Source organism: Pelophylax lessonae, assembly GCF_965119305.1.
Source record: "Pelophylax lessonae genome assembly, chromosome: 4".
In the NCBI taxonomy this organism is placed as follows: domain Eukaryota; kingdom Metazoa; phylum Chordata; class Amphibia; order Anura; family Ranidae; genus Pelophylax; species Pelophylax lessonae.
In genome coordinates this window covers 512257540-512273131 of record NC_138771.1, presented here as the reverse complement: position 1 = coordinate 512273131, position 15592 = coordinate 512257540, and the positions used below count along the sequence as shown (strand labels likewise).

The 15592-nt window shown below is 46.3% G+C and overlaps 1 protein-coding gene across 1 annotated transcript in view; it reads right to left on the bottom strand.

The window, feature by feature from the left end:
• The window catches only part of AGBL3 (AGBL carboxypeptidase 3), a 199941-nt gene that overhangs the window by 70472 nt on the left and 113877 nt on the right, over positions 1 to 15592 (bottom strand). The window contains exon 6 of the mRNA XM_082252932.1: positions 9895 to 10677. Within this exon, the coding sequence (XP_082109058.1) occupies positions 9895 to 10677 (783 nt within the window). The remainder of the gene's footprint in view (positions 1 to 9894; positions 10678 to 15592) is intronic.

The window sequence follows — 15592 nt, the reverse complement described above, 5'->3', positions numbered from 1 at the left end:
GATTTTCGCCCTATTTTTGTTCCATTTAAAAAACGGAACGGATGCAAAATCGGATGTCAGCGGTGTCATCCCTTGACATCTGCAATCCCATAGACCTACACTATGTCCGTATATAATCCGCAAACGGATGGGATGATATGCGCACATACGGAGCGGATGACACAAATGTCATCCGTGTCCGTGAAAAAAAAAAAGTGCCGCAGCGGATCGCAATACGGTCCTGAAAGAGCCCTAACAGCTGGGAATGTCTTAGCAACATTCTAGAAACAAGGAAGGATGACATGATGCTCTCTCTGGGAGTTTTTCAATCAGGCTTCAGGAGGTACATAAATTGCCTACACTTACAACAAGGACATCATTCAACTTTAGTCAAAGCTGTAAGAGATTCAACTTATTTGGAAGCTGCATGAAAAGCTGCAATGGCTACGGAGCAGACAGTTGATAGAAGAACCATCTTGAAAATAAACACATCCAGAGAGAGAAAACCTCCACAAAAGAAGATAAGTAGAAAGAAGACATCCATCACCTAGGACACTAGCAAAATACCAAGACTAGCTGATAGTGGAAGGGGTTATATGGGAAGATGTCCCAACAGCTATCCATTTTTGCCAGTGCATAGTTTGATTTTTCCTAGAGACGCCCCTTACCTGCATGAGCAGTTTTTTGGTAAAGGTGAGCTTTTCCTTTAAGGTAACAAAACTTTTATAATATTGAAAGAAAAGCGCTGCTGTAGGCTTCTTTCTCATGTACAAGTTAATTATATCATTTCCGGCTAAGTCTCACTTTACGCACATTACATTTCAGAAATGGTTAGCCAACAGTAATATTTAGCTTTCCCCGAGTCAGCACTAAATGCATTAAGCATAATATCTTCGATATAGATCTGCCGGCCAAAGATATTTTTACCAGATGATAACTGCGCAAGTTGTAATGCAAAGCTGGGAAAATGACTGCGCTTCTTATTACAATCAATTCTGTCTGTTATATCAGACTAAATAGGGCCATTATCTGCCCGTGGACTTCTCATTTCCCCAATGCCTGCACAAGCTGCTCTAGCTTTAAAGGCGGCTTGTGTGGATTCTCACTGACAGCACTGTCAGTTGTAACGTTCACCCAAATGTCTTTTACACAGCAAGAAAAATAAATAAAAACCCAATGTTCGGCTTTTTATAAAAAAAATATACTTACCTTTTTCTGAAATCTTCAGAATGATCATGTGATGAGTCCTTTTCCCTTTTTTTAGTTTTCTCTCAGCAGTGGATGTTCCTTCAGAAGATGTGATGACATCCACACTGCTTTCTGCATCAATATACTGTAAGGCCCCTTTCACATGGGCTTTCCGATCGGGTACGCCTGTCTGTTTTTCAGGCGGACCTGGTCGGATTCTCCATTCCCCCCTATGGAGCGGCGGATGACATGTTCGCTGACACTCACTGCTATCCGATTCGATCCTGTCCGTGAAATCCAGACAGATGGTATCCCTATTTTATATCTGTCTGGAGGATCGGATTAGATGAAAACGGACAGACGGTTAAAGTAGTGCTATAGGGAATTTTTTTTTTTTCATTTTGGATAGAGTAAGGGAGGGTTATGAACCCTGTACAGTTTATTTTTGCCATCTTTGTCCCATTAGGGAGAATTCCCTCCACTTCCTGTCCCATAGCAAAAACAGGAAGTGAGAGAAAAGCTGCAAATTAAGGGAATCTCTTGGGGACCCCCAGATCTACAAGAACTAGTTTCTCAATTGGAAGATCCCCCCCCCCCCCCTCCTATTAAAACCAAAAATTTGGAATTTTCTTTTACTTACGCTTTTAATGATAATAGTAAACAGGAGAGGGTGTATCTAACAGAGAGGGTGTATCTCCTTAACGGGGGAACAGACAGCAAATAAAAACCTGACAGGTGTTTCAATCTCTCTCCACTCTATCCACAACAACAAAAAAAAGTGTTGCCTTTAGTTATATTTTAAATATTTATAAGAAATAACGCTAAGGGCCCTTTCACACGGGTTTTCTGATCAGGTCCGCCTGTCAGTTTTGCAGGAGGACCTGATCGGATGCTCTATTTATCCCTATGGGGCAGTGGATGTCAGCGGTGACATGTCTGCTGACACCCGCTGCTATCTGATCCGATGTGGTCCGTGAAATCCAGATTGATGGAAACCCTATTTTCCATCCGTCTGGAAGATCGGATTGGATAGGATCAGATGAAAACGGACAGGCGGTCCATTTTCATCCGATCTCCAAAAGAGGGGAGCGGGGATCTGACGGGTCTGTCTCTGCAAAGTATGCGGAGACGGATCTGTCATCCGCCTGCTCAGCGGGGATTGGCGGATCGATCCCCGCTGAGCAAAACGGAGTCCGCCAGGTGGAACACCCGTGTGGAGGGACCCTAAAATGTTGAGCCAGAGAATATTCATTTGCCTTTCTTGACCAAAGTGGATTTTTTCCGTGTTGGAGAAAATTGGATCATGCTTTCTAGAGGATTTTTTTTCCTTCTTCTGGATCAACTTCAGGTTTAGGGTTTTGTGGATGCAAGTTTTTTTTAAGAATTTATTTTTGCCTATTGTTGAACTTGATGAAAATGGGTCTTTTTCCAACCTACGTAACTGTTTTTGTCAGACTCTCCTACCTAGCATTCTTACTCTTAGAAAATTCACTGGTATGGCTCATCTCAGTATTTAAACAATAGCAGCAGGTACAGCAATCAAAAGAAATTTTGCAATTTTACAACCAAATCAGAGTGGATTCATTTTATTCCACAAAAGTGAAGTTCACACCCTAAGAATAAAAAAGGAGCTGGAGCTAGTGCCACTAGAGGGCGCCAAAAATCAAGACACGGTATTAAGCATGCACAGCATTTTGGCACTGCAGCTATCAAGAAAAAAAAATATACTTTTTTTTGCCAGACCTTATCAGATAATATAAGCTACGCTGCGATAAATGCCATTCGACTTCAAAATGACTGACAGCGGCAGACAGACCATTAAAGCTAATCAGCCTGGCGCAGGGAGATGTAAGCAGTTCGAGTGGAAGGTACATGGGCAGAGATGTGATCTCTCGGGTGCCAGCAGCTAATAACAAAATAATAATGATTATTATCTATGATTTCATGCATAAAGGGTTGCAAAAGTCTCTTATATTGCCCAACAATGGTGAGGACTGTGAGCGAGAAGGCTCCGGCTGCTAGAGAGGCTCAGAGTTTGAATGAATGAAGTTTTCCTGTTGCTATAAAGCAGAGCTGGCTGTAGGTATAGAATGTATGAATAGAATTAAGGAGTACCATGGGACACCAAGCTTTTAATAATATATTAAAGCTGAACTCCAGGAAAAAACACTGCAAGAGTTATCCACTTGTTTAGTCTAGTGGAGGTAAAATCGATTTTACTTACCCGATCCTCTGCTTTCCCGGGAGAAAGCGCTCTCTCATGCTCTGGCAGTGGACTGTTTTTCTGAGTCCGCGTGTCCAGTGCAGGGCTATGGACTCTGCATTTGGTCTTGTTGATGTCAGGACTTTAGCCTGTCAGAGCATAGGATGAAGAAGCTGGATGGATCAGTCTAGCAGAGGAGGATAAGGTAAGTAAATTTACTTTTCCATGTCCTCTAGACCTAAATGAGCAGTCCTCCCTTGCAGTGGGGGTCTGTGCCCGCACTACAAGTGCTAATGTTTAGGCTTTCTAAAGGCTCCACTTACGACTCCAAAGTTGCGCTGACTTTGCAATGCAACTTTGGTGTAAACTTTGCATTTTTTGAATGCAAATCGTTCTCTGATTGGACAAGGTGGAGAGGCAGGGCTGTGACGTCACGCTCTCCACCCTGTTCATTCAGAGAATACTTTGCACTGATTCAGAAAATGCAAAGCATTCTCTGAATGGCGCCTGTGCTGAGCGGCCTGTGTTCACAGCATTAGGCCAGCCACTCAGCATTAGACCCGGAATCAAGTGGGGATCACTGGAGTAGTGGTGTCTACTGAGATTTCCAGCTTTCAGGGGCATCGGCCAGGTATAGTATATGCATAGTTACATTGATCCAAGCTGGACGGCTTGGATCAGGATGACATGATACCATCTCCAGGAATTTTTAAATCAGACTTCAGGAAGTACAAAAATGGCCTACACCTATAGCAAGAGCATTATTCACTTTAGCCTGCCAGAGTATAGGGGTCAAGAAGCTGGATGGATCAGTCTAGCAGCACAGTAGAGCCTTCAGGAGGAGGATCAGGTAAGTAAGTAAATCTACGTTTCCATGTCACCTAGACCTAAAAGAGCAGTTCTCCCTTACAATGGGTCTGTGCCCGCACTACAAGGGTTCCTTTTTAGGCTTTCTGAAGGCTCCATTCACACTGGTATGAATCCAAAGTTGCGCCGACTTTGAAATGCAACTTTGGTGCATGTTTAATTAAACTTTGATGCAACTCTGGGTGGGTGCAACTTGGATACAACTTTGGCTTTGACCAGTGATAATGGACAACTGTTGCACACAAGTTGCATTGAATACCATTCAGGTACTTTCGTGCAACTTCTGTGGGTAAAAAATGGAAGTCTATATGGCCCTCAAGTTGCATTAAAGTCAGACCAATGTAGTGCATGAACTACTTCTTAGTTGCTGCAACTTTAAGTTGGGCATATATGAATGGGTATCATTGGAAAATGTGGGGTACGACTCGTCATGCAACTTTGGTGTCCATAGTTGCATGACAATTCGCACAAGTGTGTCGACTATTGTCAGTTTTTAACCAATGCATGAAGTGAACCCCGTTTTTCCAGATGTACCTCTGGACCCCCTCTGCAAAATAGGGGGTGTTGTAAAGTCCTAGCCAGGTCTACACAAACTCTGCCTGCTTTGGAATCTTGAAGCTAAATCCATGCTGCTCCTCTGCCGGTGACATCACCACCTTGGAACCAGCACATTAAAAATGGCTGAATTTGTATGAAGCTTAGCGGGGACTTTACAGTGTCCCTCAAAAGGAAAAAGGAATGCTTTGAATTCAAATGCAAAGCACACTGGATGTTGAATGCTCCAAAGGTTTAATGCTTTATTCACATGTCAGCGTATCGATCGCGGGCAGAATCACCGCGATTCTGCCCGCGATCCGGAAATTATTGCAAATCGCGGGACGCCTGTGCATTGCCCGTGATTTGCAATAGCACCCCAAATGCTGTGCGATGTTGCCGCGATTTGCGCCTGCTGAATCGCGGTAACATCGCGCAAAAGAAATTGCGGGACGCCTGACGCTCAAAAAAGGTACAAGAGCTTCTTTGGGGCGTCATGTGTCCCGCAATTTTTTTTGTGCGATGTTACCGCGATTCGGCAGGCGCATATCGCGGCTACATTGCACAGCGTTTGGGGTGCTATTGCAAATCACGGGCAATGCACAGGCATCCCGCGATTTGCAATGATTTCCGGATCGCGGGCAGAATCGCGGTGATTCTGCCCGCGATCGATACGCTGACATGTGAATGTAGCCTAAAGATGACAAATTCTCTTTAAAGTTCGCCTAGCATCAGATTTTTTTTCATGTGTAATTTCAGTATGTTAAATAATGTGTAAGTGTAATACTTCCAGTTATTTATTACCTCTCACAAAGATCACAGTACTCCTTCTGACAATGCCTTCACCTGCTTGTGTCTACAGATGGCATCTACTTCCTAGACAGAGATATGGTGGCTCAGAGATGACACAGTCATGTACATTCTGGATGGTGCCTTTGTAGTTCTTGGTTGTGTTCACCAATGTCTGACACAGATGAGCAACTGCTGCAGCTTCTTACCATATGACTTGCTGCAAAGGCAAGCTGGCCATACATGGATCGAAATTCGGCCGGTTCAGCAGGGATTGGCCAAACGTCAATCCATGTATGGGCAGGCAAATTGTACCCAAATTGATCCATCAAGTGACTTGGGTACAACCAGCCAGTTGGACATTTTACATTTACTGCGGGCGGCTATAGCCACTAGCAATACTCAATGCTTTTTGCCAGCCAGCAAGGCTCCCAACAAGTCCCACTGATGGCAGAAATCAATAGCGCTGTCGTAGACATTTAAGCAAATCAAGCAATTTTCTTCTCTTCTACCCATGGTGGAAGGAAAGAAAATCGAGTAATTTATGGGCTGCTTTACAGTGTTGTAACCCGATTACTAGGAGAGAGAAGACTGGGGATATGCTTCTCCTGCCTGTAGCAGACTAAGAATTTAATTGCAGCCTAGGCAAAGTCACCTGAACTGATCTCAAGGATGGCTTATAAATGATAAAAGGTAGAGTTTATTTTAATATTCATAATATTCCGAGTAATGCGACTTGTCACAAATTTACTCATGCAGACATGTAAAGTTACTGCAAATAGAATTACAGGCACAAAGCTAAATGAGGAGATGAAATATACAGTATCTCACAAAAGTGAGTACACCCCTCACATTTTTGTAAATATTTTATTATATCTTTTCATGTGACAACACTGAAGAAATGACACTTTGCTACAATGTAAAGTAGTGAGTGTACAGCTTGTATAACAGTGTAAATTTGCTGCCCCCTCAAAATAAATCAACACACAGCCATTAATATCTAAACCGCTGGCAACAAAAGTGAGTACACCCATAAGTAAAAATGTCGAAATTGGGCCCAATTAGCTATTTTCCCTCCCCGGTGTCATGTCACTCGTTAGTGTTACAAGGTCTCAGGTGTGAATGGGCAGCAGGGGTGTTAAATTTGGTGTTATCGCTCTCATTCTCTCATACTGGTCACTGGAAGATCAACATGGCACCTCATGGCAAATGACTCTCTGAGGATCTGAAAAAAAAGAATTGTTAGTCTACATAAAGATGGCCTAGGCTATAAGAAGATTGCCAAGACCCTGAAACTGTGCTGCAGCATGGTGGCCAACAGGGGCAGACTGGCAACTTTCAGCCCAGGGGGTAAGTACAAACCAGAGGCCCATGGTTCAGCGACTCGGCCCTCCCACTCTCCCTCTTCCCATCCTCCTCCTGACCCCCATTCCAGCCTGAAGCCCTACTCCAGGTACTCTCTACTCACCGGCTGAATCCAGGTTCCCAACCTGGCCAGCAGGGGGCGGTTGGGGGGGAGCTGGGACAGCTCAGTTGGGGCCTGGCCAGGGGAGGAATCCTTGAGGCATTTCTGTGGCAGAAGCGGTGCAGCCTTTTTACAGAATATCAGAGAGGCCCAGGGGGCAACTGCCCCCCTGCCCCAGTCCTCCCCTGGTGGCCAAGACCATACAGCGGTTTAACAGGACAGGTTCCACTCAGAACAAGCCTCGCCATGGTCGACCAAAGAAGTTGAGTGCATGTGCTCAGTGTCATATCCAGAGATTATCTTTGGGAAATAGACGTATGAGTGCTGCCAGCATTGAGGGGTGGGGGGGTCAGCCTGTCAGTGCTCAGACCATACGCTGCACACTGCATCAAATTGGTCTGCATGGCTGTCATTCCAGAAAGAAGCCTCTTCTAAAGATGATGCACAAGAAAGCCCACAAACAGTTTGCTGAAGACAAGCAGACTAAGGACATGGATTACTGGAACCATGTTCTGTGGTCTGATGGGATCAAGATAAACTTATTTGGATTCAGATGGTGTCAAGCGTGTGTGGCGGCAACCAGGTGAGGAATACAAAGACAAGTGTGTCTTGCCTACAATCAAGCATGGTGGTGGGAGTGTTATGGTCTGGGGCTGCAAAAGTGCTGCCGGCACTGGAGAGCTACAGTTCATTGAGGGAACCATGAATGCCAACATGTACTGTGACATACTAAACAGAGCATGATCCCCTACCTTCAGAGACTTGGCTGTGACATAATAATGACCCTAAACACACCTCCAAGATGACCACTGCCTTGCTAAAGAAGCTGAAGGTAAAGGTGATGGACTGGCCAAGCATGTCTCCAGACCTAAACCATCTGTGGGGCATCCTCAAACGGAAGGCAGGGAGGAGCGCAAGGTCTCTAACATTCACCAGCTGGAACTGGAGAGAGTCCAAAGAAGGGCAACTAAGCTAATTAGGGGATTGGAGGGCCTTAATTATGAGGAGCGATTAGAAGCACTTAATTTACTCTCCTTAAAGAGAAGATGCCTGAGAGGGGACATGATAGCGATTTACAAATACCTCAATGGTGATCCTAGCATAGGAAAAAACCTATTTTGTCTCAAGGAGTGTAAGAGGACACGTGGCCTCACAATAAGATTAGAGGAGAGGCTAACCTTAAGCCTTAAGCTGTGTAACGGGTTTTTTACTGTAAGGGCGGTGAGAATGTGAAACTCTCTTCCACAATTGTTGGTAGCTGCGCAGAGTATGGTTACTTTTAAAAGACTCTTGGACGTGCATCTCACAGATCACAACATTCAGGGTTATGGGAAATAATCACGTCACTGACACACACACACCTGCACAGGTTGAACTGGATGGACTGTTGTCTTTATTCAACCTCAACTATTGTGTACCTCAACTATTGTGTAACTATGTCAACATGGAAGAGTAGAAGAGGACTCCAGTGGCAACCGGTGAAGCTCTGGCAAACTCCATGCCCAAGAGGGTTAAGGCAGTGATGGAAAATAACGGTGGCCACACAAAATGTTGACACGTTGGGTCCAATTTCAACATTTTCACTTAGGGGTGCACTCACTTTTGTTACTAGCGGTTCAAACATTATTGGATGTGTGTTGAGTTATTTTGAGGGGACAGAAAATGTACACTGTTATACAAGCAGTACACTCACTACTTTACATTGTAGCAAAGTGTAATTTCTTCAGTGTTGTCACATGAAAAGATATAATAAAATATTTACATAAATGAGGGGGGTGTACTCACTTTTGTGAGATACTGTATATACACTGCTCCAAAAAAATAAAGGAACACTTTCAAAACACATCTCAATGGGGAAAAATATCATGCTGGATATTTATATGGATATCTGTCATAAGTGCTCAGGGTGAACCTGATGTCATCTGTGAAAAGCACAGGGCGCCAGTGGCGGACCTGCCTAGTCTGGTGTTCAATAGCAAATGTCAATCGAGCTCCACGCTGCTGCCTAGGGCCCCCTAGAGGACATTGGGTCCTCAGGCTGACCTCATGAAGTCTGTTTCTGGTTGTTTGGTCAGAGACATTCACACCAGTGGTCTGCTGGAGGTAACTTTGTAGGGCTCTGGCAGTACTCACCCTGTTTCTCCTTGCACAAAGGAGCAGATACCGGTCCAGCTGATGGGTTAAGGACCTTCTATGGCCCTGTCCAGCTCTCCTAGAGTAACTGCCTGTCTACTGGAATCTCCTCCATGCTCCTGAGACTGTGCTGGGAGACACAGCAAACCTTCTGGCAATAGCACGTATTGATGTGCCATCCTAGAGGAGTTGGACTGCCTGTGCAACCTCTATAGGGTCTAGGTATTACCTCATGCTACCAGTAGTGATACCGACCCTAGCCAAATGCATAACTAGTGAAAAACAGTCAGAAAAGATGAGTAGGGAAACAAATTTAAGTGGTCTCCACCTGTAAAACCATTCCTGTTTCGGAGGTTGTCTCGTTGTTGCCCATCTAGTGCACCTGTTGTTTCAGGTTTCATTAACACCAAAGCAGATGAAACTCATTAACAACCCCTTCTGCTACTTAACTGACCAGATCAATATCCCAAGAGTTTCATTGACTTGATACTATACTCTGATTAAAAAAAGTGTTCCTTTAACTTTTTTGAGCAGTGTATATACGCACACCCACATAAATGTTTTGTCTTTCATTTCTCTTTTAAACTGGTTGTTTTACAAGGTGATGGTTTACATTTAATTTAACATACTTAGGAGGTGAGACAGCCATCTTGGACACACTTAATTGAGCCAATCAACCGTTGAGCAATAAAGCTGTCTTAGCAATCACATATTTGTGAAGGAATTTGTCTCTTACCGTTTTATCATGTTACGAGTAAACCATATAGATGGGAAAGAGTCTTTCAACCTGGACTTGTAGTTCCGATTGAGGTCTCGACCAGTAAGGGAGCAACGGTAGTTGCCAACAATCACTCCATCTGGATTTAACATGGGCACCACTTTAAAGACAAAGGTGTCCCTTAGCAGCTGAGCATCAATTTGGGAGCTTAGGATATAGTCCAGGAAGCCTTTCATCACCCAAGAACTGTTAGTCTCACCTGGGTGAACTCTGGCTGTCAAAATCACAGCCTTTTTCTTCTTGTATCCCTTGGAAGCTGGGGAAGGGCTTGTGATAGTTAACACATAGACAATGTTTCCAGCCAACGAATGACACAAGACCCGGATTTTGCAGTACTTGGAGCGTTCTGGGTCACTAGCAATTCCGGCCAGGTAATCCTGAAGGTTAGAATAGGTGTATGGGTAACAATGGGCAAAATAACAAACATCTCTATTGTGTGGGAACCTGAAAGTCCAGGACAAAGAGTAATAGGATTGTCCATCCTGACCAAGGTTGTTCTTGTAGTACTTGATTTGATCCCCGGTTCTGTGCCATCCTATCTGTCTTGTAGTTGCATCTTTTTCAGAATACATAAGAGGTCTCATGCCATGGTTGTAGAGGCTGGTTGGTTTCATGAAGTTGATGATAGTAAAGCGGTACAGAATTCCAGCTCTCATGTTTGTCACTCGGAAATAAAACCACTGGGTGTGCCGGTCCGTGTAGAGGTCAGTACGAAGGGTCAGCTCATACTCATGTTTACCCCTGTAAGAAAACACAAACAAAAAGTACAGACAACTCTAAGTGCCGGTTCACACTGATCCGACTTGTCAGGCGACTTGGTCGCCTGACAAGTAGCGCTCCATGCTGTGCAATGGAACCGTTCTAATCAGAGCGACTCAAGTCGCCCCGACTTAGAAAAAGGTTCCTGCACCTTTTTTTTGCAAAGTCGGAGCGACTTGCATTGACTTCCATTATGTGAAGTCGTTGCAAGCCGCGCCGAAAGTCGCACTGCACGGGCGACTTCATTCGTCGCCCGAAGTCGGGGCGACTTTGAGTCGGATCAGTGTGAACCGACACTAAGGGTCAGTGAATATGTCTTTCATCAAACATTTACTAGTGTGAATCAATCAATATCTGTAATTTAAAACACATGCATCTAAAAGATTCAAGTGCAGTGAATGTTTGGTGTATATCAGATTCACAGTTTTATAAATATGTGTGATTTAAAAAAATAAACCTGATCTCCTTCTGAATGTTACTTATCATTGTAAGCCTGTTGCTGCCCGACCTCAGACAACAAGAAAAGTGGAAAAAATAGCACTAAAACCGTAAGGGTATCTCATTAGTAAGACTATCTTAAAGTATTGATGTTGATGTAAGTAATCAGGTTACACCCCAGAGGACCTCCATGGTCTCCTTATAGTGTAATGTAATCAAAATTTAAAAGTCGGGGGGGGGGGGGGGGCAATGTAAAAAGTAGCCAATGTGTCTCAGGGGTCCAAAAACTCCCCCTTCATCAGGGCCTGATTGAAAACAATGTGAATAGACTAGAAGTGAACTGGACCTTCAGTGGCATTCCCTCCAGTGTGATTACAAGCACAGACCCTGTCAGCAGCTGGTTTGGACCTAGTAAAGGGTACTTGGTTGGACCCCTGATGCACGTTGCCTTCTTTTAGGATTGTCCCCTTGACTTTTATTGGAGTGGAGTTGTGTGTCTGGGCCTTTTAGCAGTGGTGTGTTCAGATAACATTTTTGACACCCAATACACTGCCCCCCCAATGTGTATAATGGCTTTGAATGAAAGGGCTGTTGTTCACTCTACACCTAACCTGGGACTCTGTAATTTTATGCTGTAAAATGAAAAAAACAAACTAAAAGGTAAAAAGCAAACAGTTAAAAGGCTAGTCAGGAAGGAACAGGGCTGCAACTGTCAGATTTCAATTTAACCCTAAACGCTGACTCTCAATCAGAGAATCAAAGCCCATGTAAAGAAGGCTTAACAAATACACTGCTCAAAAAAATGATAGGAACACTTTGAAAACACATCAGATCTATACTGACATGGACTGGGTAATGTGTTAGGGACTAAAGGATGCCACATCGTTAGATGGAAATGAAAATTATCAACCTACAGAGGGCTGAATTTAAAGACACCCCAAAACTCAAAGTGAAAAAATAATGAAGCAGGCTAGTCCATTTTGCTGAAATTTCATTGCAGTAACTCAAAATGGTACTCAGTAGTTTGCATGGCCCCCACGTGCTTGTATGCATGCCTGACAACATTGGGGCATGCTCCTAATGAGACGACGGATGGTGTCCTGGGGTATTTCCTCCCAGATCTGGAACAGGGCATCACTGAGCTCCTGAACAGACTGAGGTGCAACCTGGCGTCAACCAAGTCCCAGAGGTGTTCTATTGCATTTAGGTAAGGAGAGCATGGGGGTCATTTAATGGTATCAATTCCTTCAACTGGCTGCATACTCTCGCCACATGAGGCCGGGCATTGTCGTGCACCAGGAAAAACCCAGGACCCACTGCACCAGCGTAGGGTCTGACAATGGGTCCAAGGATTTCATCCTGATACCTAATGGCAGTCAGAGTGCCATTGTCTAGCCTGTAGAGGTCTGTGCGTCCCTCCAGACCATCACTGACCCTCCCACCAAACCGGTCATGCTGAATGATGTTACAGGCAGCATAACTGTCATGGTCTTACCTTCTTGCTGTTCTCCTTCGTTTGACATGTGCTGGCGGCCATCTTGGTTTCTGGGTTTCTTGTAGCCTCCCACCCTGCGGCTCCTCCTTCCCACTGGGAGGAGCTGGATGCCTAGCTCATATATATAGGAGGTCTGTGGCTTCAGTTCCCTGCTTGGTCCTCCTGTGTTCACATGCTACTAAGACTGCTGCTACTTCTGGTTCCTGTTCCTGGCTTCGTCTGACTACCCTGTTGGTTCCTGATCCTGGCTTCGTCTGACTACCCTGTTGGTTCCTGATCCTGGCTTCGTCTAACTACCCTGCTGGTTCCTGACCCCTGGCTTCGCAAGACTCTGCATCGGTTTCGCCATCCGTTTGGACTTTTGCTTTATAGCTTGTTTTTCAATAAAGCTGTCTTATTTTCACTTATCTGTTGTTGTACGTCTGGTTCATGGTTCCGTGACATTAGGACCAAGCCATGAATTCTGACGGTACAGGGCCATCCTCGCTACCCACGCTGGTTGCCAGACTTGATCAGCAGGATCACCTGTTGGGTCGGTTCGCCGTGGCGTTGCAAACCCTGCTTGAACGCACGGTACCACAGGCCACGAATTCTGACGGTACAGGGCCATCCTCACTACCCACGCTGGTTGCCAGACTTGATCAGCAGGATCACCTGTTGGGTCAGTTCGCCGTGGCGTTGCAAACCCTGCTTGAGCGCACGGTTCATTTCGCTCCCGTTGCCGATGGGTCGGTTGTCGCTCCTGGGCCCGCTCCTACTGCCGCTCCGGTTGTTGCGCCAGAGTCTACCCCGACACCTGTTGTTGCGCCCGCGGTGTTTCGGGGTATGTCCGGTTCTGCCCCCCTTCCACAGCGCTTTGGGGGAGAGCCAACTCAGTGCCGAGGTTTCCTTAACCAGGTGGGCATTTATTTCGAGTTGCTGCCTCATGCCTTTCCTACTGAGAGATCAAAGGTGGGCTTCTTAATCTCGCTGCTCTCGGACAAGGCCTTGGCCTGGGCCAGCCCTTTATGGGAGAACAACAATCCGGTGGTTGCCGAGTTTTCCGGTTTTGTTGCTTCTCTTCGGAAGGTATTCGATGTGCCGGCTCGTGCTGCCTCTGCTGCGAAGCTCCTTATGTCCATCAGACAGGGTTCACGATCCGTAGCTGAATACGCCATTGAGTTTCGTACCCTGGCAGCAGAGGTGGGCTGGAATAATGAGGCTCTGGTCGCTGCTTTCTCTCATGGTCTCTCGGATGCCTTGAAGGATGAGGTTGCAGCTAAGGACCTACCAGTGGAGCTCGAGTCTCTTATTTCTTTCCTGATTTTGATTGACACCAGACTCAGGGAGAGACCTTCCTTTAAGGAGAGTCTGCGGAGGCCTCCTAACAGATTGGCGCCTACCTTTGTTGTCCCACCCGTGCCTCCCTCTCCTCCCACGCCTCCTGGGGATGACTTGTCTGGGGGTGAACCCATGCAGCTGGGGTTTGCTCGCCTGTCCGAGGGGGAGAGGGTACTCCGGAGACGCGAGGGCCGATGCATGTACTGTGGTCTCGGTGGGCATTTTCGGTTGGCATGTCCGAACCGTCCAGGGAAACGCTCGCACCTGAGATCCTGTCGGGGGCAGATCTTGGGTGGAGTCTCCTCGTCCCCGGTTTCCCGTGTTGACAAACCACTGATCACTGTTGTCCTTTCCTGGGTCGGGGGCTCGGTGACGACCCAGGCGTTGGTGGACTCTGGTGCTGGTGGTTTGTTCATTGATAGTGTGTTCGCTGCCGCCAATTCCATTCCTCTGCAGGCTCGAGGTTCTCCTCTGGCTCTTGAGGCGATAGACGGCAGACCCCTTCTGCCGCCACACGTGACTCATGAGACCCTTCCAGTGGGGTTAGCCATTGGTGCCGTCCACAGAGAGTCGGTCTGCTTCCAGGTTATTTCGTCTCCACACTACTCGGTGATCTTGGGGTACCCCTGGCTCCAGAAGCATAATCCGATTTTCGATTGGAGATCGGCCGAGATCCTCTCGTGGTCACCGCAGTGTGGGACTAGTTGCATCCATGGGCCTGTCAAGTTGCTGTGTACTTCCTCGGACTCTCTGTTGCCCCCTGAATACGAGGAGTACCGGGATGTATTCGATAAGGTGCGCGCGGTTGCCCTACCTCCGCACCGCCCATACGATTGTGCCATCGAGTTACAATCTGGTGCCGTTCCTCCTCGTGGCAAAGTCTATCCACTGTCGGTAGCGGAGAATGAGGCCATGGAGGAGTACGTGAGGGAGGCGCTTTCACGTGGACACATTCGCAAATCCTCGTCCCCGGCAGGGGCTGGATTTTTCTTTGTGAAAAAGAAGGGCGGTGAGTTGAGGCCTTGCATCGATTACAGGGGTCTCAATCGCATCACGATCAAGAACGCTTACCCGATACCCTTGATTTCCGAGCTGTTCGATCGCCTTAAAGGGGCCACGGTCTTTACCAAACTCGACCTGAGGGCGGCATATAACCTCGTAAGGATCAAGGCGGGCGATGAGTGGAAGACCGCGTTTAACACCAGGACCGGTCATTATGAATCCTTGGTTATGCCCTTTGGGCTGTGCAATGCGCCCGCAGTCTTTCAGGAATTCATCAACGATGTTTTCCGTGACCTGTTGCAGCAGTGTGTGGTGGTCTACCTGGATGACATCTTGGTATATTCTGAGTCCATGGAGACCCACATTCTGGATGTCAAACGAGTGTTGCAACGGTTACGAGAGAACAAGCTGTTCGGTAAGCTTGAGAAATGCGAATTTCACCGATCCCAGGTAACCTTCTTAGGTTACATCATTTCCGCTGAGGGGTTCTCCATGGATCCTGAGAAGGTTTCGGCTGTCTTACAGTGGCCCCAGCCCAGTGGTCTTCGCTCCCTGCAGCGCTTTTTGGGCTTCGCCAATTATTATCGGAAGTTCATCAGGGACTTTTCCATGCTAGCCAAGCCTCTCACGGATCTGACCAGG